The following is a 27,707-nucleotide window of genomic DNA, read 5'->3' on the forward strand; positions in this document are numbered from 1 at the left end:
TGCTGAGGGGTTTTACATGATGCTATGAATACTGCATAACCCTGGCAGATAGATAATACAGTAAATCCTTCATGTGGACGTGAAAGCAGAGCCTCAGGGCAAGTCAGCGGTTTGCCTGGAATTAGAGTGAATAGCACGGCATATTGCTTTCAGCTCTGTCCAAGGCTCTGTCCCTGCGCTGTGGTTTCTCAGCTACACCAGGGGGCAGCAGTGCCTTTGCATTGTTTTCAGAATTCTCGGATGATTTGAAAAGTGGGAATTTGAGGGGGATTTTCCAGAAGTTTTTATTTTAAATGGTAATAGCTGCAGCTCATTTTCTTTCATGTATGTACCTACCATGCCCACACTGACTTTTGAATAGAAATGGTGATTAAGAACAAGATGATAAGCATGGAGAGAATGACCTGGAACCTGGTCATCAATTTGATGTACATGTCGAATTGTTTGCACAGTAAATTGTCAAACCGAAGTCCAGGAAAAATTCAGCTTATCTGAAAAGATTGGAGAGAAGCTTAGGGCCTTGACTATATGTACTAACTTTAAAATGTAAATCCTGGAATTAGGTATTTTGTTTAATGCGTTCAAAATAGAAGTACTTCTAAGTTCCCTGTGAGGTGGAGTTAGGTACACTGGGGTTTTGATGAGGCCCTGCCATTCTAGTAGTCAGCCTTAATGTTCCAGCAGAAACCCTCCTTGAACTAGCTCTGTGCTGTAAGATAGTGATTACGGGTGCAGTGGAGGTGGGGCTGGGTTAGGGTCACCTGAGAGCATCATCAGACCTCATGTGTAAACACATTATGCATGTATGCCTGCACATGCTTACAAATCCTTATGCTAAATTCTAGTAAGGACTTTAGAGCAACACATTTTTATGATTGAAAAGCACCTTTCAGAAATATAAAATGCCCAGCAAAGTAGAAGTCCACAATTTCAAAATGGGCCCGAATTATTCCCAAGGGATGACATTCTCCTATGTCCAACATTTTCTTCTGATGAGGTTGGAGAGAATGAGCAGGAGTGAGTGAGTGTGTGTGCACTTCTGCATCTGTGTTTGTGGGTTTCTCTTCTCCAGTGCAGTCATTGGTACTGCCAGGTATGCCTCAAGCAAAGCTTATGATATTTCATGAACTGTTTTCACAATTCTTATTGCCTTGTTTCATTGATATAATCCCCTTGTGTTTCCCAGAACATCTCGCTTTGCCTCATTCCCTGAATACTTGGTAGTGCAGATAAAGAAGTTCACTTTTGGTCTTGACTGGGTTCCCAAAAAATTTGGTAGGTATCTTTTGCATGCTTTTGCTTAAAACATCAAATTAGCCATTTTACTGATGTGGCATGTGAAAGAGCCCATTTTGTTGGCTGCCATAAACCATTCCACTTCATTCTTTTTTTTTCCTTCTTCTTAGTATTATTTCCCCTTTTCTCTCTTTTGAATCAGAGTATATGGTAAGCACTTATATAGAACCATGTGCTACCACTGCCTCTCCAGTAATGGAGTCTGGAAATACTGGGTTCTAGGAGTGAAAGCAGAATCTTCACATTATCAAATAAGCTGGTTTTTCAAACTTTACTGTAAGTCCAGACTGCATGGGCTCTTGTTAAAACAAGGCGTTGTTTCAGTAGCCGGGATCGGGGCCTGCAGTGTTGGATGCTGACCGTCTCTCAGGTGACGCCAGTGCCGTGGGTGTGGAGATGACACTTTGGGTTGCAGGCAGTCACAGGTCTCTGCATATCCCATCTCCTATTTCTCTGCTGCCTCCGAAGGGTTAAGATGTCCAAGCAAATCATGCAGATTTTATTAATAGTAAAATGGGTGCAGTCAGTTGTATTAGAAAGCCAAAAACAGGAATGCGCATTTGGCTTCATTGGGCTTCTGGCTGATTTTGAAGATCCTTGACCACTGTTCGAGGTTAATGTTCTAGGTGATGCACACGAGCCTTTTCTCTACCATCATGGCCTAATATGAAGTATGTCCTTAGGTGGTTACAGTGTTATCTTCTGTGGTTTCTCAAGCAGTTACCTCCAACTTTTTGCAAATCATTTCAAGTTGTTATGTTTTGAGCACTTAACAAAATACACATCTCCTAGTGCCTGCCCAGGCAAAAACAAACAAACAGACAAACCAAATCAAGTCTCTATGCTGCTTCATTAAGTACTTATTGGAAGGGATAGGCAAAAAAGAATATCAGACTGGCAAGCGTAGCTTTCCAGAACCCCCAGCATCAGCAGTTTGTGTTGCACTTCTTTGCCATGTGAGATTGTGCTGGGCTGCTCCTGATTGGACAGGAAATCCTCAGTTTTCCAGTTGGACTCATTCATTGGTGGGTAGGTCAGAGGGCAGGACATTGATCACTTACTCTCTGCTGTGGACCTGGGAAGTTCCTGGGGGAGACAGCCCATCTGTTCTGAAGGCTTTGAAAACAGTTTTCTTTATCCTTGGAATTTCCATCAAGAAACAAAAATTTAAATCAGTTTTCATAAACTTGATGATTTTAAAGAAGTTCAAAGCTTTCTTTACTGAATCTGAATTTTCTCTTGAGGAGCAATTGTAATGATTTTGCCAGATATTATGTTTGTCTTTGTTGCCCGAGAGAAAATTTTGTTTCCTAACCAAGCTTTGTTCTTCAGGCTGTCATTTTAAAATAGGATTTAGGCACCTGGCGTCATAACTGGTTTGGGGGACAGTATTCTCAGTTCCTGTTTGCTAGTTTAAGAGATATGTCCTGGACTCAACATTTGAACCCATTTTTTTTATATCATAATTGAATGTGTGATATCAAAATCTCAAGAAGCTATGAGACTGATAAATTTTGTATTTGATTAAATCAACCATAATAACTGAACTGAGATGTTAAAAAAAATGCACCCCAAAGACTAAGACACCCAGGATCCAATCAATAATTCCATTAAAACTATGTTCTTTATTTATTACCTTCATTAGAATAATCACAGTGCCCATATCATGATCTGAGAAAGGGTTAAACTAGGAGTTGCGAACTCAGACACCTAGAAAGGTCAGGGGATGATGTAAATGAAAGGAGGCTGAATATGAGAAACGTACAGGGCTCTCTTGACCTTTTCTGGGTGTTCGCACTTTGGATAAAGATTTGGATTAGAAAAACGTTTCTCTTTTCTCAGATGTGGAATAGCACAGTTATGATGCTCAGGGTTGGGGGCCTAGGGAAAATGAATGGGGGTGCCACAGTCACAGAGGGCATGTGCTGTCTAGGGTGGAAGCTGATGGTCAGCTCCAGGCAGTCGTTTCTATAAGAGAATGTGCCGCAGCTTCATGTTTTCAGAATAAGTTGGAAATCTGGGTTTTCTATTAAGTATTCTGATTTCAGAATTGCAGTTTGCTGCCAACACATTAAGAACCTCACATGCAATATGTCAGAGCCACAGACGGCTTATGGGCTGTCAGTTTGCAACTTCTGGTTTAGCCCAGCTGTTGTTCGGTGTGAAGTTTTGTCACCTTCTGTACTTCCCCCAGGTTCTTCAAAATCTAATCACTTTTGATGAATTCTCTGGTCTAATATATGTTCCAGGGAGCTGGAAAACATCCCTTTGCTCTGACTAGACACATGCATGTAGACTTAATGGTGCTGGCTTTATATAAGGTATTGGGAGCTTTTTTTGAAAGCCCAGTGAATATAATCTCTCTCATTTTGCAGATGTTTCAATTGACATGCCAGATCTACTTGATATCAACCATCTCCGAGCCAGGGGGTTGCAGCCAGGAGAGGAGGAACTTCCAGATATCAGTCCCCCCATAGTCATTCCTGATGACTCCAAAGGTACCATCTTCAGGGAGGAAGCCTTGCTGTACCCGCTTCCTTTGCTGGGACAGCCACTTAGGTTTCCTCCACCGCTCTTTGCTGCTGCCCCCGCCCACAGGGCTTTTGTTGGCTGCCTTCCTGCAGTGTGACCCTGAGGCTTGTCCACGGCCAGAAACTTAAAATAGTCATTGAAAGACGCACAGACCCATCACAAGTGGTTGAAATGAACCTGTGAAAATAACTGTCAACAGAGGGCAGCAGATCTCCAAACACTTTTTAGGTTGTGTTGCCTCTGGCATTGTCTCTCTCCTCCCCTCCACATGGACCTGTTGGGAGGAGGAGCATGCTTTTCATAGTCTTGGACAACTTAGCGGGAGCTATGTCATTCCTAGCAGGGCTTTTGGACAACCGAGAGGCTGAATTTAATAGCATATGTTGGTTTAAAAAATCTCAACCACTTCCCCAGCTTTGCAGCAACGGAGCGGTTTGACTCTCTCTTTCACTCCGTGAGTGCTTGGGCATTGTTCAGAATAATTCACTTTATAAGGGAAAAGGACATAAAATATAGCTGGTTCACTTTCGTGGGTTTAAGAACTTGTCAAAAGTTACTACCTCAGTTATTTTTGGCTTAGTTTGCTCACCTGTTTATTGTTCACCTTCTTAATGAATTAATCATGTAAATTAACTAATAATGGTAGAGTACTCATGGACTCTCCATCAAAGGCTTTCCATCAGTCAAGCAGTGACTATCATTGGTGACCACATCCAGGTTGTAAAGAAGGGTATAATAAGTATAGGAAAGCAAGACTGGATTCAAGACAGGCATCTGTGTTGTATTCTCTAATGATGCAAAGGCTAATTTGCAGACTACAGATGGTACAGAAGGGGCTTATGTGTAATATACTAGGTTTTTGGTACAGGCAGTTCATTAAAGAAAGAAAGAAGAGGTAGTATAAGCAATGGAGAAACAAAAAATGGTTGTTAGCAACTGTTGCTGTCTTTCCAATCCTTGGTTTACAGTATACAGAATTCTTAGAAATACAATGAGATGATAATCCGAATAGCATGTTTTTTTCTGGTTTAAATGCCTGAAATCAGTTATTTTCCCTCATTATGGTGATGACTTGATGTCCTGTAGGCTGAGGTGGTCTGTGGAAGGGGGTGAGGGGTTGAAAATGTGAATTCTCAAGGGAATGGGAAGTTTGGGAGTGCTCTGGGTCAACTCTGTTTCTTTCTCAAAACTCTTTGAAGGGTTTGCTCTCATTTTCTGCCCTCTCCCTTAATTTCCAGATCGCCTGATGAACCAGCTGATAGACCGTATGTATTTTTTACAACTTTTCTCAGTGTCCTAGAATTGTTATTGGTCTGATGCATTTGTATGTGGGAGTTCAGTAAAGGACATTTCTCTGTACTTGTGTGTTTGTAGTGTTTCCCGGGTAGGAAAATTCTTTGCCTCCAGGTTGAGTTAGCAAATATAAACCAGTGGTAGGCTGTTAGGTGGCCCTGCAGCTCTGGAGACTCGCCATTGGCATGACTGCCAACCAGCTCGGGGATGCAGTCGCCACCCTGGCCATTTTTAGCTATGTGACCTAGAATTCTTTACTTAACTTGTCTGAACCTCATTTTCTTCACATATGAGCATGGGATAATAATGGCATTTCTTCCCTCTCTGGCCATGTGACTATGCTTCTTTCTGCTATAATGGCACAGTGGTCAGCCACAGTCTCCATTCGTGTTGCTGAATACATCATAATAACATGTGACTGATAGGACATGCAGCATTTATCAAAACTCTCAAGGACATTGGGAGTCCAATGAAGTCCAACAGCTTCATTGGACTGTCTATTAATTTTGTAGATTTTCAGTTCCTTAATCTTTTGAGACTTGATACTCTTGGCATTCTAAAAGGAACATTTGAAAAAATAAACCATTAATGATGAATATATAGATATTAATGAGGGAGAGGATGGTGTTTTTAGCACTAACTACTCAATCTTTTTAACAGTCTTTTTGGAGTATAACTTGCTAATTTATAAGTTCAAGAGTTCCACATTGCAAATGACTGGCCAGGTGGCTTAGACTTCCATGTTTCCTTTCTTGGGCCACTTGTGATTTGCTGACTGCTAGAAGAAGCTGTTAGGGTGCCTGCCCTGACTGTCACATGGAGCCTGTCAGGGTTGAGGGGTCTGGTGCAGTCCTGGCGCTGGCTCGTCATCGCCATCGGGATAGCCTAATTGTGGTAATAACAGTGGCAGCTAACATTTGTGAATGCTTACCTTGGACCATTTTGCATAGATCCTTCCCTAAGTTCTTTCAACAATATATAACTTTACTATTTATTTAAGGTCCAGATTCTCATTTGATTATCACAGTTAGAAGGGCAGGACAGGTGACCTTTTACAGATTGAGACCTAAGAAAGTTCAGAGATCCTAGAGTTGAAACCTAAACCAGAACCAGAGTCAGTGTTTTTTTTTTTCATGCCACTCAAACTTTCTTGGAATGTGAGGGGGGCTTGTTGGGCTGCAGGAGTTGACCCTCAGGGCAGATGCTGGGGAGTTGAAACTGACTCTGCCAGACAAGTGTGCATTTACCATGCGCAGGTCGACATTTTCCAGTGATACTGGTTTGGCCACTTACTTCCTTTTGGGTCCAAGCATGCTGTTGTGTCTGCCATTTCTTGTACTCAGTAGGAGAAAGTAGAATCATCTCGGGCTAATTAGCATTTGCATCTTGCCTTTCCCATATTTTAAAAAGAATAATTGAGTATTTTCTTATTACGATAGTAAAAAGACATTTAGAAATTATTGAATTAGCGATAAAAAGCATCATGACCCAACACTCCTATTAACCTTTGGGGTATGTCCTTCTACTAATTTTTTCCTATGCCTGGATTACTTTATTTTTCTCAAAAATGGAATGATACATTTTCAACCTAATATATTAGGTATAATTTCTTATGAAACTGCACTTCTAAAACCACATTCTGGGGAACACTAGAGTCTTAGCGGATATTGGAAGGAGTTCTACAGAAATAATTTCATAGTTTCTTTACTGAGAATTCTTCATTACAGGACTTTTAAATCTGCACTATACTAATGTGCATTGTGAATTTCTAAGTGGAGAATAGACTAGGCTTTAAAAACTTATCTGACCCTGGAATTTCTTGGTTTTGCAGTTCAACAAATACATGTCTCTTAGAGCATTAGGATACCAGAAAACACAATTTGGGAATCACTGGTACCCTACATCTTTGCTTTTTTGAAAATGACCTTGATAGGATGAGCTGTGAATCTTCCTTATCAAAGGAGAACTTTGATAAATAAACTTTTAAGCATAATTTTTATAGTACAGATTTCTCTCTCCCTCAGTTCTTCTTTACTGCTTGTCATCTTTGGGAGAATTTTCAGTAGACTAGAGAACTCAGGATGTAGAAACATAAGGGATATGTTTTGTACTACTGTTTAGTTTCCTCCCCTTGGTACTGTTTGAGAACACTGAGTATGGGTACCCCTTCCACCCCCAAACACACACACAAGATACCAATAACTGTTTCAATTAAGAAAACAAAATCCTTTGTGTCTCAGCCTGAGTTAAGTTTGTAAAAAATTATTTTCTTTATTATATTATTTTAAATGTATATAATTAAAAGGTATATTCTTTCCTTCCATACACACTGTTTGGGGTCTACATTTCCCATAGATGATTATTTACTAAGGACTGCTGGATATAACTAATAGCCTGTTGTGGCTTTCTCTGAGTCTTAAGGAATAGGCTTTTTAGATCTTGGTTAATACTCTTCTTTTCAAGTTTTGGTCTTAGATAAGGCAGCTGGAAATAATCTGAAAAGGTGAAATGGTTCTAGCAATACTCTAAATGTCCCCATATGAAATTAGGCTTTTTTTTTAGTGCTTGAATTGTTCAAATAATCAGCATGGTTCCTGTATCCAGGTTAAAGTTCTACCATCAGCTCAAATAGCTTAGTGTTTGAATGGCTTCGCACAAAGCAGAGCACAGCAGAACTATACCCTCCCACCCAGAAAACAAAATCATAGTTTTGGGGGTAGCATGTGGATAAGGGAGGGAAGAGAGACAGCTAAAACAAGAAGAAATGGAGTTCACTTTCTCCCTGTTGTGCTTTGCAGCATCAGATATCGACGAGTCCTCAGTGATGCAGCTGGCGGAGATGGGCTTCCCTCTAGAAGCGTGCCGGAAGGCGGTGTACTTTACTGGAAATATGGGGGCCGAGGTGGCCTTCAACTGGATCGTTGTTCACATGGAAGAGCCAGGTAGGGTCAGAAATGGCAAAAGCTTTGGAGACTGATGTTGTCTTCAGTGATGCTGAGTCTTGGTCCTGCCAGGTCCCCACTGACTGTGTCCCGAAAATGACTTTCCAGCCTATAATCTGCTGCAGTGGGGGACTTAACCAACTGAACTCAGTCTCTGCCTTTCCTTCATTTTTGTTTTTTAATAACATCCTTATTGAGATGTATTTGACCCTTTAAATTGTAGAATTCATTGGCTTTTAGTATATTCAGAATTGTGTATCCATTAACACCATTTCATTTTAGGACATATATTCCCCCAAGAGAGATCCTGTATCCATTCGCAGTCACTCCCTATCCACCTGGCAGCAGCCCCTTGCAGCCCCTTGCAGCCCCTGACCGACTCTCTGTCTTCATGAACTGCCTATTCTGGATAGTTCATATAAACGGAATCATATAAGCAGCCTTTGTGTCCAGCTTCTTTCACTTGGCATAGTGTTTTAAAAAGTTCATTCATGTTGTAGCATATATCAGTACTTCTTTCTGTTTTATGACCGACTAATATTTTATTGTATGAATATGCTACATTTTGTTATCTGTTCATCAGTTGAAGGACATTTGAGTTGTTGCACCTGTGTTTTCTTTTGTAGTTTTAGCTCTAACATTTGGATCCTTGATCCATTTTGAGTTAATTTTTGTATATGGCATGAGTTGGAGGTCCAAATTTATTCTTTTGAATGTGGATATCCAGTTAGTTGTTCCAGCACCATTTGTGAAAAGACTGATCTTTCTCCATTGAATGAACTTGGCATCCTTGTTGAAAATCAGTTGACCACAGATAAGTGATTTATTTCTGGGCTCTCAGTTCTATTCCATTGATCTATATGGCCTGTATATCTATACGATCTATGTGTTTAAACACTACCAGCTTGTCTTGCTTATTGTAACTTTATAAGGGTCTCTCCTCCTAGGCTATAAAGTGTTGTACATTTCAAGACCACAAAAAACAAGCCTTGAGTTTGTTGATTTTCCCCAGATTTTGCTGAGCCGCTGACCATGCCTGGTTATGGGGGAGCAGCTTCTGCTGGAGCCTCTGTTTTTGGTGCTACTGGATTGGATAACCAACCTCCAGAGGAGATTGTAGCCATCATTACCTCCATGGGATTCCAGCGAAATCAGGCTCTTCAGGCGCTGCGAGCAACGGTAAACTGGAGAGTGTGTGTGAATGCCTTCCTCTCCTGGGAGCTGGCTCAAGTTTGCTTGTAGCAATTGGGTCTTCACAATATCCTTTGATCATTCTGAATCGTGTTTGTCCTGCTCTGTACCACCATGGCCCATATGCATATAATATATAGAAAACTAAAGTAAATGGTTGAGGGACTCAGTCATTTATTGTCTTAACTTACAGAGAATTTAAGAATAAGGAGAGAATAAGGGTGGGGCAAGATTGTCTTAGTTTGCCAGGGCTGCTGTAACATCCACTACAGACTGGTTGGCTTAAGCAGCAGGAATTTATTGTCTCGCAGTTTTGGAGGCTACAAGCCCAAGATCCAGGTGTTGGCAGGACCACACTTTCTGAAGCCTGCAGCATTGTGGCGGTGACTTGCTGGCACTCCCTAACTCAACCTCAGCCTCTGTCACCTTGCTGACTCTCTCCTTGTCTGTATTTTACTCCTTTTGACCAGTTTCTTTTGCAGTCATGCTGGATTAGGGCTCGCTATGATTCAGTTTGGCCTCACTTTAGCTAATAATGTCTTCAAAGGTAAGATTTACTGATGGGTTCACATCCACAGGGTTGGGGGTTAGAACTCAAACGTCTGTTTTGGGGAGACATGATTCAGTTCATAAAAATGATGATCAAATTGTAAGAAATTCCATATCACTTTGAATGCTTATTAATGGGGTCACTGATTTGACTTTGGGCCTTAAAGCAAAGAGAGATGCATGAGATTCAGTGTCTGATAATACAGTTCTCTAGAAGAAATATTACTTTTCCGATTCCAAAACCCTGGAGAAATGTCTCAGAAATTCTCATGGAGAAGGCTGAATGTCTCCTTGGAGTTTCCTGCAAAGAAAAAAGGTTCTCCTAGTAGTCTTGGACCTCCTAATATGGTCAGGAGAGAAGGGACTGTAAAACTGGAGGATGAATAGATGTTTCTCCTTGCAGTGCAGATATATATTTAATATTGAGGGAAAGTACTTTTTCTTTTAACCCACCCTTTCTTGCCGCAATCTTAATTCATTTTTGACAGTATGTCCACCACAGATTCCTTCTTGCCTGTCCTGAATGGTGCCTGCTGGGCTTTGTGGCCAAGGTCACAGCAGCTCTCCACTGGCTTATGGAACTGTGGCTGGAGCAAACTCTTTCCCTTTACAATGTCCAAAACATCTCAGCCAGAATTTGTTTCAGCAGGGACATTTTCTTGTGTCCCATCCACTTTACTTGTCTGTTACGTGGGAAATTCTAACCTGCAAGTGATACTACAAGGAGAAGATTGAAATGCTTTTTATTTGTAAAAACATTAGGTTGTATCTCTGTGATGAAATATTTTTAGCGTTTAATTATTTTAACTGGCATGGAGTGAGGTTTAAAAACTACTTAGGTAACCAGAGTTGTCATCACCTGTCAAGGCGCTCATCCTATCTCTACTGCAACTCCTCAACTATCTTACCAGCATTTAGGGAGAGGAGGCTCTGACATGCTTCTCCTGTTGGCGCTTCTTGTATGATTATCTGCAGGAAACACGGTTGGTAGGCAATGCAATGTGACCAATTAGCATGGCTTTAGAAAGGGCTGCACTTGGGCGAATGTCATGCCTTTCGGCGTTCTGTGTGCCTTCATCATTAGCCTCAGCCTACAGAAATGCTGAGCTAGGTCTGTCGGCTGCTCAAAGGCTGAATCCAATTATAGCCCTTGGTCAAGAGCCTTGCACAATGTCAGCCCACATGCCTTCTTAGTTAGAGGTACCAGGGACTCATGAGTTCAGGTCTCCTGCCCTGTCTGCTTGACATCCTAGGTCAAATGGTCAGTATTTAGTGACCCTGGGGACTGTATAAATTGTAAAACTTTTTTTTTTTAATTAGAATCATAATCTGGAGAGAGCCCTGGATTGGATCTTCAGCCACCCTGAGTTTGAAGAGGACAGTGACTTTGTGGTCGAAATGGAGAACAATGCCAACGCGAACATTATTTCTGAGGCCAAGCCTGAAGGTCCTAGAGTCAAGGATGGATCTGGAAGTAAGTTCTTGCATTGGGGTTGCCTACACCGTCATGACTATGTTAGGCTCATGCCTCCCTCTCATCATTGCATATTACTATCTTTTCCACTATTTAAAAGTTAGCACTGGCCCATCTTCTCCTAAGTGGTACACCTGCCACTTTGCAGAGGCCACCGAGAACTGATAGACTTGTGCTAACTTGGAAAGCTGCATCTGGTAGTGTGTGGACACAAACAGAGCTTAGCTCCAGCTTTGAGCTGGTCTGTTCCTTTTCAGTAACATTTCTTCATGGACCACGGAAGCTTTTGTTCCAAAGAGAGCATTTATTTTCATGGGGATATTTTTTGAACAGTTGAAAAGCAGTGACCCTGTCATTACCAGTAACTGGCACCATCTGTTATTTTAGAACTGCTGGTCATTTCCTGAAGGCTGGTCTCAGGCAGCAGCAAGTGGTGCCTGGGCCGATTGTCTGTCTTTTTAGAGTGAACACACATACATGCCAGTCTGTGCCAGGCCTGGCCTGAGCACCTTGCATGTCGTCTTTGTGTGCCAGGCTGCAAGGCGGATTCCACGCCATGGGTGGCCTCAACAGCAATTCCTGCCTCTCGGTCTCAGAAGCCAGGAGTCCCAGGACACAGCACCCACCAGACCCTGCCTTCTCCCTGAAGGCTAGGTGCTGCTGGCCGCCATCTCTGGCATTCTTCGGTCTGCCCCGCCCCCCCATCCACCAGCAGGGTCCTTTGTCTCCTCCGGTGCTCTTCTCTGACTCTTGAATCCTCTCCATAAGGCCTCGAGTAGATGGATTAAAGCCCACCCTCGTTCATTTCAGCCACACTTAGATCAGGTCTTAGAAGGTCTGTTCACAAGGGTCTGGACCTTTCTTGGTGCTGCCTCTCCAGGGGCTCCTGTCCATACCCCAGGAAGCAGGCTGAAATGCAGCATGCTTCCTGAGAGGGCACCCACACACAACCCTCATTCTGTCCTCACCATACTCCATGAGGTCAGTTCTCTTAGTTTCCCTACTTACAAAGGTGAGGGAATGAAGGCACAGATTAGGCACCTTGCCCAAAGTTGCACAATTTAGGTGGAGCCAGGACACAGACCCAGAGTCTATACTCTTAATAGCCATGAATATCTGCCTCCTAGGACACTCAGGCCCTCTGGCCTGGCACTCCACCCCTTCCACCATTGGCTGGCTGGCCGTGCCTCCAGTTCTGCAGCTCAGGGGCTGGTGCAGGGGCCACCAGCATTGCTGACCCTCCTCTCACCCCTCCCCAGCTCTGCTCAGGTGACTCCCTGTTTGTGAAGCACCTTTCTCTCCCACCTCTGCTCCCTAAAATCCTACCCAATTCACAGCTGAGTGCAGATCCTGTCTTTTCTGGAAGGCTTTCTCAAATCGTGTTATGGTCAGTGCATGCTTGCCTCATATGCTCATAGTAATTACATGAGTTTTAACAATACTTTCCTTCGTGCCAGGTTTAGTGTCACAGTAGCCTGTGAAGTGGGGACTGTTATTATCCCCATTTTGCAGATGGGGAAACTGAGGTGGAGAGGTTTAGTAACTTGTCAAGGTCTCACAGCCAGTGATGGGTGGATCCAGAACTCTAGCCCAGAGAGTCTGGCTCCAGAGCAGTGCTCAACGCCGATGCCTTGTTTTATCTGCTCGGCAAGGCCATTTCCTAATTTTTAAACCTCATGGTGCCTGGCATTTAATTGGATTTAATTAAAGTTACACTAGCAGCACTTGTTCCCATCACCATATAGCTGTAATGCTAATCTCTACTGATCTAAAGCTAGAGAGATAGGGAGGGAAGGAAATTTCTCCTTTTTTTTACATGAAATAGGAGTTTCTTCCACTGAAACAGTTTTAATCCTGTCTGGATGAGAAAAGGATGAATTGTATCTCTCCTAACTTCCATTTTCACCCAAAGGAAGTCTTACTTTCCAGAAATCACTGGCTTGCCTAAAATATTTAAAGCTGTAATGAGCAAGTTACTCAATAATTCATTAGCAAGATTTATTATATGTTGCATGACATTAGTTCACTGCTTCATTGGTTTTCCATAATGGATTTTTCTTGGGGGAGTTTTAGTTTCCTAGCTTCTGGAATACAATATACCAAAAATGGAATAGCTTTTAAAAAGCGGAGTTTAATAAGCTATAAGTTTATAGTTCTAAAGCCGTAAAAATCTCCAAATTAAAGCAAGTCTACAAAAATGTCCAAATTAAGGCAGCAAGAGGTTACCTTCACTCAAGAAAGGCCGATGAGTTCAGGGTTTCTCTCTCAGCTGGAGAAGCATGTGGTGAACATGGCGACATCTGCTAGCTTTCTCTGCAGGCTTCTTGTTTCGTGAAGCTCCCCAGGGGCATTTTCCTTCTTCATCAGAGGTCTGTGGCTGAGTGGGCCCTCATGGTTCTTGTGACTCTGCTCTGTTGCTCTCCTGTCTTCTCTGTTGTGGCTCTCAAGCTTCCTCCAAAATGTTTCCTCTTTTAAAGGACTTCAGTAAACTAATAGGACTCACCGGAATGGGTGGAGGCACACCTCCCTCTAATCCAAGGTTAATACCCACAATTGGGTGGGTCACAGCCCCATGAGAACAATCAGAAAGCTCCCAGCCAGCAATACTGAGTGAGGCTGAAAGGACATGGCTTTTCTGGGGTCCACCACAGATTCAAACTGGCACAGGGATGATGAGTCCTTTATAGGAGGAATAAACCACAGAGCTGCTGCAGTTTTTTGCAGTAGAAGGAGGAGAGTCAGGGCTTCTCTCCTAATGGGCCTGGAGGTGCCACTCTCTTGCAGATGGTCATTATAGTACAGAATGGCCACATCTCTTTGGGGCTGACTGCACTCAGGTAATCTGCAGGTATTCCTGACACTACTGGCCTTTGAGTTGGGTCTTTAAATGAGCTGCCAGAATGATGCATTTAAACACCGGGTCAAACTCTGTAGCCTTGCTATTCACTGCCCCCAACTTTAGGGCATTTTGGGTGAGGCTGGAAAAGCAGGCAGTGATACACTACAAAAAATTGCCACAAGATATGCAGAATCTAACAGCAGAAGTAGGGGAATATTTAATTATGAAAAGAAAAGCATACACCATTCTAAGCCAGCTAATGTATTTTGAGTCTGATTTTTTACCAAAGAATGCGTTTTTTTTTTTTTAAAGTAGCTTCCCCAATCCTGTGTCTGGCTCTTGGTATGTGGTCAGCGAAACAAATGTCTGAATAAAGAATTAAGGGCAGTAAGTGGACCGAGGTGAACTTCCTATGTGCTGCATGGAGGAGTAGGTGGTATACTGTTGTATTACATTGCTTAAATCAAATGAAAGGAAAAGCATGATTTCTTGTACTTGACTTCATTAGCACTTCGGTTTATATGTCAGTCATTTCTTTCTTTTTCCTCTTTTTTAAAATTAACATTTTTATTGTTTTCTTATAATTAAAATGTTACATATTAACTTCAGAATCTTGAGAAAATACAGATGTATGGAAAGAGGAAAATAAAAACTTCTCACAGTCTTACTATCCGGCCATAACCCAGCCATATTTGTTAGACCCTTCTATACAAATAAATAAAAATAAATATAAATATGTATATTTATACAAATATAATGCTATTCTATGTTATTTTGTAGTGGGTATATTCCATATATATGGAAATCTATATAATTGAACATATATCAATAATATTCCATTGAATAGATGTACCATAATTTATATGCCTAATTTTAGGCTAATTGGGTACCATTTAACTAGAAGATTATTACAAAAGAGTTTCCAATAATGAAGTTATTTACACCTTCAGAAGATGACAGCAATGATTTTTAAATAACAAATATCCTGAAGGATGAACATGCCTAAAAATGCCTTATTTCCCATCCACGTAATAAATACTTGCTTTGATATTTAAATTTTTTCTTTTAATGCTGATTAACATTCTTGAGCCTTCAGTTTATTATTTCTTTAGGGTAAGTTTCTGGAGGGGAAGTTTTTGGGTCAAAAATGCATATTTTTAAGGTGTTAGCACAGGTAATCCATTACCTTCCAGTCACAGCCCTATTGTAAATACCTGGAGCAGTGCTGGTAACCTGTTTCTCTACCTCTTCCCCACAAGTGCTTCTGGGCTGAGAATTGTTTATATTTTTTGTAATTTTGTTGCCTGGTTTTATTTCTTCTAGTGTCAATTGCCTCCTCATGCCCTTTGGCCTATTATCCCATTTTTATTGCTGTTTTCAGCTCATTTTTATTGATTTGTAGGATAGTTTCATTTATTGGAGATTAGTTTGGGAATACCTGATAGATTTACAATATTGAGTTTCCCTTACCTGGAAAAGCCCTGCTGTTTTCTTTATAAACACCCTGTGCATTTCCGGTTAAGTAACTTCTCAGACTTACGTTTTATGTGTTACTTACAAAAGAATAATTTTTTCCATTGTATCTTCTAAATTGTTTTTCTTGATTTTTGGAAGTTACTGATCTTGTAATTGGACATCCTGTATTTGATTGGAATTACATTAAATTCATAAGTTAGCTTGGAGAGATAGGTGTGTGTTCTGCTTAGGTTAGGGTGTTTAAATTCCCAGGGTATTTCCTTTACCTTTTTTTTTTCATATTGGTGAATTGGTTGAAATTTGAGTTGGATGGATTGAAGACATTTAAAGGGCAAGGGTAATTGCTATTTAGGAGCAAAATGAAGAGCCAAAACAAATGAACAAACAAATATACAAAATAAAAACAACCTCAGCTTTTGAGGTTCCATTGCCACCAAGCTGATTAAGCCACAGTTGTTTAAGCATCAAACAGTATATTGTCTCACAAAAGCTGGATAGTACCGGCGGAACTCTGACCTTGATTCAGGACTCACACCCTTCTACTTGAATGCATTTCTTACTTCTGCTTCGTCTGTGTGCTCCAGTCTTAGGTGGGTGCTCCCTAATGGTCACAAGATGGCTGCGAATGCCCCCAGCACCTAATGGTCACAAGATGGCTGCGAATGCCCCCACGGTTATATCCCTCCAGGTTCAGATGACCGCAGATTGAGTCTGTGTTCCATTGTCCTTTGTCATGTGCCACCCTGGGGCAGGGTGGCGTGCTCCTCTCATGGAGCCTGAGGGTGGCATTACCTTCCTTCCTTGCATTCAGGCTGAGACAGGAAGGCTTGGTTCCCATAAGGCAGTGGTATCACCTTCCTTCCTAGGGTGCAGGCTAAGATGGGAGGGCTTGGTTTCTGCAAAGCGCTGGTTCCAGGCTGGGGCTGACTTGGCAGTATGGTGTCTGCTCACCTGAGAGCTTGTTAGCAATGCAAATTCTTATGCCCCACTCCGGATCTACTGAAATAGAAACTTCGAGGAAGGGGCCCACTAGTCTGTTTTAAGGGGCCTCCCAGGTGTTTCTGCTGCAGCTAAAGTTTGAGAACATCTGACTTTAACGGAAATCAGGGTAGTATTGGTGAAGGCAGGAGAATGACTACTGGGATGTCACTACACCAGGTTAACACGGAAAATATTAAGAAAGGAGGCATTGGAATTGGAGAAAGTGACTATTACAGGGGCAGAGATTGAAGGAATCACCTGTATCAAGTTCTTCCTGTAGGGAATATGTTAATTAAAAAATCACAGTTGCCATCTCTCAGAATGAGGACGCAAAGCCACTGCATGACACTCATATTTAAATAAGGTCTAATTTGCTTAGAAGGGTTAATATTGTTAACACGATGAAGTAAAAGCTGCCATTTATTAAATGCCTACCATGTGCCGGATGCGTCCCCATCACTTGTCACGCGCCCTCACAGCTGGGTATGCGGATGAGAAGTGGCTGCTCAGACTAGCTCGCAGTGGAGCGAGAGCCTGGCTGGTTTTGAAGTCCAGGAACTTGCTCTTTCATCTGCAACTGAATCATCTTATTTCACATTTTCTGATAGAATAGAGGCTGGAAGTTGAAATAGAGGTTCTGTTTCGTGACAATTACTACACGTTTTAAGCCTAGCACATAAATGTCTGTGGAGTTTTGGAGTGCAATCCAGAAGAGGATCAGGACGGTGGGAGGTACATGTGGCCTCTCTGAGAACCAGACTCACTTATCTAGTGCACCTGGACTCGGTACCCAGACCCCACTTCAGCACTGGTTGCAATTCCTGCTCTTTTCAGTGCTCCCATTGGAAGTTAAGAGGAAGCCACCTGTGTGTGGGGAGTGGGGGCAAGGGGGTAAAGTAGTTTATACTAAAGTATGAATGGCAGAGAACTATTCGGTTTGGAGGGAAGTGCTTCGTGCTTGGAGCTTTAGGCAAAATAACAAAGAGAGGTCAAGGGGGATTGGTAATTCTGAGCTGGCTTGGCTTGGGGTAGGCAGTTTGTAGACCCTTTAAGATTCTGTCCATGTTGTCATCTGCCTTAAGCTGTCTTGATTTGCTCAGATTCTTCTTTTTTTGTGAATTCAAAAGTTATCTAAAAATGCCAACTTTTTCTTTTCCTTTCCCTAGTCTTTTTCAGAGCAAGGATGAAGGAAATGAAGTTGTTGGGGGAACAGGTTGTAAATCAGGTGTTCGTTAACTGGGGATGGTATTGTGCAGAGAAAAGTCAGGGATAGGTGATGATACAAATTATTCAAGTTATGAATATTCAGTTAGAAAACCCAGTTTGGGCTGATCTCACTGGAAGGCTTCAGAGTCTCTGGGGTCTTGATGGTTGTTTCAAGGACTCTTTTGATGTCTGTAGAGAGAGGTGGGGAGGAAGAGCGCTTGTTTCAGAGATAGTTCAATTCTGGCCTTTCCTTTTGACATAAAAAGGGGTCTCTCTGGGGGAGTGTGTGATGCTGTCCTTTGGAAGGGGACCTCTGGAGACTCAGAGGAGAATAAGCAGTAGCTTCCCTGACTGGTTGTGTCCTAGTTTGTTACAGGGCTGCTGTTACAAAGTAACAGACAGGTAGGCTTAAGTAACAGTGGCTAAAAGTCTGAAGGTGTCTGCAGGGCCATGTCTCCTCTTAAAGGAGAGAAGCCATCCCTTGTGTGCCTGCCCCCTGGCTTCTGGTGGGTGGCTGGCGATCCATGACAGTGCTTGGCTTGGGGCAGCATAACTCTCTCCCTGCCTCTGACACAATGCCATCTTTCTGTCCTTCTCTGTAGACAATTTCCTCTCCCTATAAGGATCCCAGTGGTATTAGATTAGGGTCTAGTCTAGTCCAGTTTAGCCTCATTTTTAGTAGTGTGACATCTTCAAAATCCTATTTACAAATAAGTTCACATCACAGGACCAGGAGTTCGTTTTTTCACCTTAACCTTCTCTTTGGAAACACATAATAAATGGAGATTTCCTACCTGTTTTTGCAAATGCGTTGAGAGAGATTCTCTCCTTTGGTTCCCAGTAGGAGATCTTGAATAACGCATGAGGTAATTATTTATATTCATAAACATGATAAACTTTAATTACAGGACCAACATTTATGCCAGTGTTTTTCTTTAATTTATTTTTATGAGTCTGAGTACACATGTGAGTGGTTTTTAACCAGTGAGGAGGAAGGATGCTTAGTGACATGTCTGAATGTATTGGGGTACATGGATTTGTCCTTTTCTCCATGTCTCTGTTTTGTCACCCCACTGGCTGTGTTGGTGTCTGATAGTGTTTGAGTGATGTGACTGACTGAGGATGGGAAGTGCTCATTAAATTTTCTGGACAATTCTTTGGAAAAAAGACTTGGTTGGGGTATCCTGTTCTCTCTCTACTTCATGAGAATGCTAAGAAGAAAGCCACATTTTGTGAGACCAGCACTGTATCTCAAACTGAAGATTTGGAATTTGATATAGAATTATTCCAAAAGGATTTTAAAAACCAACGGGATCAAGAATCATGAGCGGTCTCAGCCTCCACGCCTTCTTCCTCACTAGGGTGGAGGTAGGTTCTTAAGTGTTGGGGCAAGGAGGAGGGCAGACCACGAGAGGGTCCCCAGATCACTGTTTCAAAAAATATATATACTGAGCATCTCTAAGTACCAGGGAACATGATTTTCATTCACAGCTATTTTTGCCCAGTTTCTGGTTTCAGACATGGGTTTTTTTCCATTTACAATTAATGTGATAACTTAGTGGTAGGGAAGGCAACCCCCTCTGATTATTTTCTGATTAAATAGCACTGACCTAATTTATACCTGGGCAAGTTTGAAACTATTATGTACCCCAGAAAAGCCATTTTTTTTAACTTTTTTTATTAATTAAAAAAAAAATTAACAAACAAAACATTAAGATATCATTCCATTCTACATATACAATCAGTAATTCTTAATATCATCACATAGTTGCATATTCATCAAGAAAAGCCATTTTTAATTCTGATTCAATCTCATAGGATGGAGCCTTTTAACCCTGATTCAATACTGTAGGGTGGAACCTTTTGATTAGATTTTCTCCATGGAAAGGTGACTTGCCCAGTTGTGGGTATGACCTTTTGATTAGATGGAGCTGTGACTCCGCTCATTCCAGGTGGGTCTTAAATAGTTTACTGTAGTCCTTTAAAAGGAAAAACGTTTTGAAGAAACTTCAGATGCAGACACAGCCACAGACATTTGAAAATGCCGATGCTTGGAGGACAGTTGCTTCAGAGCTGATAGAGACCTGGATGTTTGGAGATGCTTAGAGTGCTGACAGAGAGAGCAGACGCCTAGACATGGGCAGAGCCCAGCACACACCATCATTTCGCCTTCCCATGAGGTGCTAAGCAAGCCAGAACCCAGAGCTGTGTCCCAGATGAGATACAGAGGCCCATAATGCTTAGAGAGGAAGCCACTGACATCAGAAGCTGGAAGCAGTGGAACTGGGAACAAGGACCAGCAGACACTGTCCACATGCCTTGCCACATCAGCCTTCTTTGAGCCAAGGTATCTTTTCTCTGGATGCCTCAATTAGGACATATTTATGGCCTTATAACTTTAAAACTGGCAACTTAATAAACACCCCTTTTAAAAGCCATTCCATTTCTGGTATATTGCATTCTGGCAGCTTAGCGCACTGAAATAATACCGTCCTGTTCTAGTTTGAAAACTGCTGGAATGTGAATTAATTAAATTACAAGCTTACAGTTCTAAAACTGTGAAAATATCCAAATTAAGACAAGGCTATGGAAATGCCCAAATTAAGGCATCCAGGGAAAATACCTTGGTTCAAGAAGGCTGGTGACGTTCAGGGTTTTTCTTTCAGCTGGGAAGGCACGTGGTGATGTCTGCTAGCTTTCTCTCCTGGCTTCTTGTTTCTTGAAGCTCCCCAGGGGGTATTTTCCTTCTTCACCTCTAAAGGTCTCTGGCTGCATGGACTCTGTCAGTTCTGGTGGCTTCCCTGGCTCTAAAGCTTTTTCTAAAATGGTTCCCTCTTAAAGGGCTCCAGGAAGTAATTCCACCTTGAATGGGTGGAGACACATCTCCAGGGAAACCATCTAATCAAAAGTTACCACCCACAACTGGGTGGGTCACATCTCCATGGAAATAATAAAAAAGATTTCACCCAGCAATTCTGAATGAGGATTAGAGGACATGGCTTTTCTGGGGTACACAACAGATTCAAACCAGAACATCTCCCCTGATAGGTATTTATTTATACCCTATAAAAAGACATAAAAATAAGTGAGGAAATGGGGAAAAGGAACCATTCATTCATTCACTCATTTATTTAAACCCTCAGCAACGTATAATCTTTAAGTGCCTACCGCATGCTGTTCTCCCTGCCTGGGATATCGCAGTGAACAAAACAGGCAAATTCCCTGTCCTTATGGAGCTATATTCTAATCTGGGGTAAACAGAGATAATAAATGCTTACATAAACATGTGATATGTTAGGTGTAACTGAGTGATGTGGACAACAATGAAGCAGGATGAGGGGATGGGGCAGCACTCAGAGTGATAGTCACAGTGGGGGAGGGCCACTGTTTTATGAGTGGTTTAGGAGAGCTTTCTGATGAGGTGACATTTGATGTGAGACCTGGAAGAAGTGAAGGTGAGCCAGGTAACAGCTGAAGCAAGAGTTTCAGGTAGAGGGGACAGTAGAGGCAAAGGCTGGAGCATGCTGGGTGTGCTGAGAAGGAGCCAGAAGGCTAGAGTGGCCGGAGTGGAGAGAGAGGAGAATGGTGGGAGGTAGGGGACTTCATAGGTCAGTGTAAGAGCAAGATTTTACTCAGAGACAGCCACAGGTGGATTTTTAGACGAGTGACCACAATTTGACTTCCATTTTTAAAAGATCCCTCTGGCAGCCCTGCTGAGAATAGTAGGTAGGGGGCAAAGATGGAAGCAGGAGACCAGTCAGAGGCTATTACAATAATTCAGACAACAGATGATGGTAAGTCGGGTCAGGGAATAAAAGTGGTTTTAGGAGATGATCAGATTCTGGATATATTTTGGAGAAAGAGCTGATGGGATTTGCTGAACGGTTGGATGGACATAGTGAGCATGAGACAGGAGTCAAGGTTTTGTCTCCAGCTGCTGGAAGAGTGAAGTCACTACTGACCATAGTAGGTCAGGGTGAGGGGGATTTCTCAACAAACTAGGAATGGAAAGGAACTTGCCCTGATAAAGGGTATCTCCAAACCCACAGCTAATATCAAACTAAATAGTGGAAGACTGGAAGCTTTCCCATTAAGATCAAGAGCTCTAGAAGGATGTCTGCTCTCACCATTTCTATTTATCATCATAAAGAAGGTTCTAGTCAGGGCAATTAGGCAAGAAAAAGAAATAAAAGACATCCAGATTAGAAAGAAGAAATAAAACTATCTATTTGCAGATATCTTGAAAATGGGAAATCTTAAATAATTCACTAAAAAACTAGTAGAACTAATAAATGGATTCAGCATAGTTGCAGGAAATAAGATCAATATGAAGAATTCAGTGTATTTCTGTGCATTAACCGTGAACATTCCAGAAATGAAATTAAGAAAAAATTCTGTTTTCAATTGCATAAAAAAGGATAAAATACTTAGGAATAAATTTAACAAAAGAAGTTAAATTTATATTTCTTTTGTTATAAAGAAGGTATAAAAGTAGAAAACTACAAAACATTGCTGAAAGAAATTAAGGATGATCTAAATAGATGGGAAGACTTAATTTTGTAAAGATGGCAATACTCTACAAATTGATCTGCAGTTTCAATGCAGTCCCTTTCAAAGTGCCATGTAGCTAATTTATTTATTTATTTTGCAGAAATTGAGAAGCTGATACTAAAATTCATTAGGAAATAACAAGGGACCTAGAATAGTCAAAACAGTCTTGAAAAAGGAGGTCAACATTGGAGAATTCCCACTTCCCGATTTTGCAGATTGCTACAAATCTTATGTAATTATGACAATGTGATATTGGCAAAAGGATAGATGCAGAGATCAGTGAAATAGAATGGACAGTCTGAAAGTGAACCTTTACATTTATGGTCAGTTGATTTTTTTTTTTTAGTAAGAATGTCAACACAGTTCTGTGGGAGGAAAGAATAGTCTGAATTACAGTAGATTTGAGGTGTTTGCAAAATCAGGAAGTGCGAATTCTCTGATGTTGACCTCCTTTTCAGGATTGTTACCTGGGGTACACAGCAGCAGCAGCCGGCACAGTGAGGATGTGGAGAGTTTAGAATGCTCATACGTTGCTGGTGGGAATGTCAAATGGTGCCGTCATATTGGCAGCCCCTCAGAAAGCTAGAGACACCACGTGGCCTAGAATTCCACGCTTACATATGTGCCCAAGAGAAGTGAAAGCTTATGGCCACACAAAAACTTGCACACACATGTTCATAGCAGCATTATTCACAATAGCTAGAAAATAAAAGCAACCCATCAACTGATGATGGTATATCCATGCAATGAAATACTATTTTTTCATAAAAAGAAGTGAAGTACTAATACATGCTACAACATGAATGAACCCTGAAAGGATCATGCTAAGTGAAAGAAGCCAGTCCCAAAAGGACTGTATGATTCCAGTGATGTGTGATGATAGGCAAATCCAGAGAGACAGAAAGTCGATTAAGTGTTGCCTGGGGCTGGGATGTTGGCATAGGTGTTTAAGAAAGGAGATTGACTGCTGATGGGTAAGGATTTGTGTGTGTGTGTGTGTGTGTGAAATATAAAGTATTCTAAAACCAGATAGTGATAATAGTAATTGTTGCACTACCCTGAATATACTAAAAAACATTGAATGATACACTTTAAATGAGTGAATAGTGTGGCAGGTGAATTATATCTCAATAAAACTATTTACCACAAAAAGATAGGAACACACGCATGCAAAGTTGAGAGTAAAGCAGGTTTGGGGGAGGAGCATCAGGTATCAGCTTTGGACGTGACGTTTGAGGTGCCTTTTGGACATCCAAATGATACTGGTGAGTGGACAGTTAGATGAAGGACCAGACTCAGGTGAGAGATTGGGGCAGGACACAGAATTTGAGAGACATTGGAGAGGTGATATTTAGTGAGATTGGATGTGACCACCTAGGGAGAGCCCAGATAGAGAAAAAGGTCTAAAGCCTGAGCCCCACATCACCAGCATTGAAAGGGGAGGGAGGTGAGAAGGAGCTGGGAGAGAGACAGGTGTGGGGAGGTAGCTGGGGAGGTAGCAGTGTCCAGGGGCAGTTGTTGGAGGAAGGAGGGGATGACCAGCTGTGCCGATGCTGTGGAAGGGTGAGTTGAGGCCCTGGGACTGAGGACCACGTGAGTGAATGAGAATGTGTGAGCAGAAAGAGAGGCTAGGAGCAGGAGGGGGGCACAAGAGAGCAGGTGTGTCCAAAATCTGTATTTTTGCAAAATGCAATAAAAATGATTAGTAGAAAAATGAAATAAAGCAAATATGATATGCAAGCCCATGTTTTCCCTTATTTGAGTCAATAGACACGAATATTACTCTCAAATTACTGTGGAACGCTGATTCTCAGTTTCTGAACTTGTCTCCTAGTCTGTAACAAGAAGTGTGCAGAGTGGACTGCTGCTGGTTCCCAAGCCCAGTTTTGTGTGGGTTGGTCTAGGATTGACGAGGGAGCATGGGATGAAATTCACCCGAGGTGGATTTCATGCAGAGTGCTGCACTAGACTGTAGAAGTTATTTGTTAGAGTAAACATCCTATCTTATATTTCCTGTTCAGAAAGCATGAAACCTGCATTTTCAGCTCAGTCTGTAATCATGAGCAAGGCAGGAGTCCTTTGTTATGCAGTCTCCCTTTCCTCAATGAGAACAGCTGTCTGCTGTCTTTCTCATAATCATGACATTCATAAGACATCTTAGTCTGAATGCTCTTTTAAACCTCTGGGAACCCTGTGCAGTGGGTGGATTTTTCATCTGCATGAAGAGACAGGCTCAGGGAGGTAGAAACAACTTGTCCACCATCAGTCACATTGCTTGGAAGCGTTGAGAGTACTTGAAAGGGCACGACTACTTCCCTTTTAGATCCATACGGTTTCCACTGGCCTGGGCTGTGGGAATGTTAATCATCCAGATACAAATTTAATGCCAGCTGAACTTTATCATTCATGTCCTGCTTTGAAATGATGTAGCTGAATTTTCATGTTGCATTTGGTGGCACTTGGGTTGTGTATGTGTGCGTTAAGTGTAGTAAGGTGATTGGATTTAGTCTTTCAAAGCTAAACCATTGATGATAATGCTATTGTTCATTTTAAATTCTGCTCAGACATTCTCTTGATTTCTAGCAGTGCTGCTCTGTAACTGAGTTGTTTCCTCTTTCACAGTGTATGAGTTGTTCGCGTTCATCAGTCACATGGGAGCTTCCACCATGAGTGGGCATTATGTTTGCCATATCAAAAAGGAAGGAAGGTGAGTCTCTTATAGAAGGTAGATGGTAACTACAGTTTATTGAGTGCCTACTGTGTGCCAGGCTCTCTACTAGACGCTTCCTGTGTCATCTCATTTGAGTCTTTTAAAGATCTTGCGGGAATGTACTCTTAGAGACATTTGTACACCAGCATACTGAGGCTCAGGAAGCTTGGCCTTAGCTAGTAAGTAGCTCTCAGAGCTGGTTTTCAAAACCATTCTTAAGCACCACATCAAGGTGACTTCTCAAAACAAAGACACATCATACTGGAACCACCATAGGATTGCTAGATTTAGCCAACAAAACAAAATTTAAAAAAACCCAGGATGCCCAGTTCAACTTGAATTTAAGCTAAACAACAAGTCATGTTTCAGTATATCCCAAGTATTGCATGTTCCCAATATTGCCTGGGACATACTTATACTAAGAAAAAGTGCCTACTGTTTATCTGGACGTCAGAACTGAACGGGGCATCCTGTATCTTCCCTGGCAGCCTTAATCCCCCAGGGCTTCGCAGTAGGAGGCGTCTCAGCTCCTCAGGTACAGCTGTCGGGTGTGCGCTGAGCCTTGGCTGAGGCGGTTATGGAATGTAAGGCTGCTGCTGCTTCAGAGCCTTCCCGGAGAGCGGGATCCCCCGTGGCCAGCACCCAGGGTGCAGCCTGTGGACGGGCCCTGCTGTCTGCGAGCCTCGGGCCTCTGCAACTGGAGAAGCACGTGGCCTGGGCTCTTAGCGCCATTTCCCTCCCAGGACTCAACTGTCTTCCCTTTTGATGTGTCTTTTAGTCTCGTCATTGCAACTTGATTAATCAAGTACTTAATTATAGAGACTTATTTATACAAGTTCCTTTTTCAGCTAGACACAGTAGTTCTTTAAAAAACACTTTTCTTGAGAAAAATAACTTAATTATAATGTAAAAAGCCATATAGCTTCATTGTAAAGAATTTGTAAAATACAAAAACATGCAAAGAACATATCATTTGGGAGCCTAAAGATAACTATAGTCTATGTTTGGATACATTTCTCTTTTTAAAATCGTTTCTGTGTGTAGATTATGTGCATGTGCATCTGTATACACATACTATATAAAAATATACATGTGTTCAGATGTAGTCTGAAAACTTCAAGTATTGTATAGGGTATGTATACTTTTGTAACCTGCTTTTTCCCAATGCATTTTATGTTTAATAATTTTAGCATTTTACCGAATAGTCATTGAAGACATTTTGATAGCTATATAATATTACACTGTATAAATAACTAATTCTGATTTTAGCTAATCTTGTACCCAAGGCTGATATAAACAGTGCTGCACATAATTCTCTCACTCAGTTTCTGAGGCTGTCTGGATTTTCCACAAAGGGAATTGTGGAACCGGAGAGTTTAAAATGTTTGGCATCTCCTGGTACATTTCAGAAACTACTTTTTGATTGCGCTCAGGTATCAAAAGCATCGTGATTTTAAAGCATTCTGTTCCTTATTATATATAACAGATTTGAGCTTTGTTATCTTAAAACATCTTTGCTATTTATATTATATGAGTTTTGTTACTTTAAAGCATCTTTGTGATTTATATTATGAAGTAACTTCTTTCTGTGGTTTCTTGGAACTGACCTAAATACACCAAATGCTTCTTTTATTTTCAGATGGGTGATCTACAACGACCACAAAGTTTGTGCCTCAGAAAGACCCCCTAGAGACCTGGGCTACATGTACTTTTACCGCAGGATACCAAGCTAAACCTCAGATAGACACATTGGCGAGAAGAAGCCATAAGCCTTTTTAATTTGCCAAAAAAAAAAAAAAAAGAAAGAAAAGAAGAAGATTGGGACAGTCAGACCTGAAGGAATACTTGGGGTATTTATAGTTTATTTAAAGAGCACGATCATTTGGCGCCTTCTGAAATAGAACTGAAAGAAATTTCTATTAGTGATGATATATTACTGTAGATAGTTTTTCTTTTTATAAATGTTCAAGGAGAAGATTAAAAAACATAAAGCAAAGCATTTTTCTTGCTGGTGGGAGAGCTGCCACTGGCATATAAAAAATGGGAACGTGCCACCAGCTCTGTTTTGCCTTGTGGGTCAGTGGTAGCGGCTTACAGAGAACCCAGCAAGAGTGGCATGGCCTCACCCACATAAATGGAAAGCCCACTTTTGTTTCTTATCGAAAATTAGCAATTGGGCTCTGCTTTATATGTGACGCAGTTTTTTTTTTCATTACACAACATAATTTCTGACCTATTCATGTATAATAGATTAGCACATCTCCAATGACAGATATTTTTAATTTGTAGCATATCATAATTCATAAAACGATTGTTTGAATGGGTGTGAGGATGAAAGCGTGTGAGACCTTTACAATGAACTAGAAAATCTGTGACTGGTTGATTTTCAAAGGCTAAAACAGTTGGTATTAAGCATAGCTGGAGAAAATAAATATTTTAAAGAAATTATGACTCAGGAACAGTTTAAAAAATTAGGTCCCCACTGATATTTAAGGAGTAAAAGGCTGAATTTGCCCTTTAAGTGCTGTTAAGAAGTCACTTGGTGGTAAAATGCCAGATGCTCAAAGCAGTGCAGTGTTAACACTTTTTGCCAAAGGTGGTTGAATTCTCTGTTTCTCTGCAACCGTTCCCCCAAAGATATAGTGCTCATTTTTGGTTTAAATAGCC

The 27,707-nt window shown here is 41.5% G+C and overlaps 1 protein-coding gene across 1 annotated transcript in view; it reads left to right on the forward strand.

Annotated features, from left to right (window-relative positions):
• USP13 (ubiquitin specific peptidase 13) overlaps positions 1-27,485 on the forward strand; it is a 127,679-nt gene extending 100,194 nt beyond the window's left edge. The window contains exons 14-21 of the mRNA XM_077161137.1: positions 1,187-1,275; positions 3,672-3,794; positions 5,067-5,093; positions 7,920-8,063; positions 9,076-9,242; positions 11,124-11,277; positions 24,953-25,037; positions 26,680-27,485. Of these exons, the coding sequence (XP_077017252.1) occupies positions 1,187-1,275; positions 3,672-3,794; positions 5,067-5,093; positions 7,920-8,063; positions 9,076-9,242; positions 11,124-11,277; positions 24,953-25,037; positions 26,680-26,773 (883 nt within the window). The 3' untranslated portion in view covers positions 26,774-27,485. The remainder of the gene's footprint in view (positions 1-1,186; positions 1,276-3,671; positions 3,795-5,066; positions 5,094-7,919; positions 8,064-9,075; positions 9,243-11,123; positions 11,278-24,952; positions 25,038-26,679) is intronic.
• The last annotated feature ends 222 nt before the right edge of the window (positions 27,486-27,707 follow it).

Source organism: Tamandua tetradactyla, chromosome 5 (genome assembly GCF_023851605.1).
Source record: "Tamandua tetradactyla isolate mTamTet1 chromosome 5, mTamTet1.pri, whole genome shotgun sequence".
NCBI classification, from domain to species: domain Eukaryota; kingdom Metazoa; phylum Chordata; class Mammalia; order Pilosa; family Myrmecophagidae; genus Tamandua; species Tamandua tetradactyla.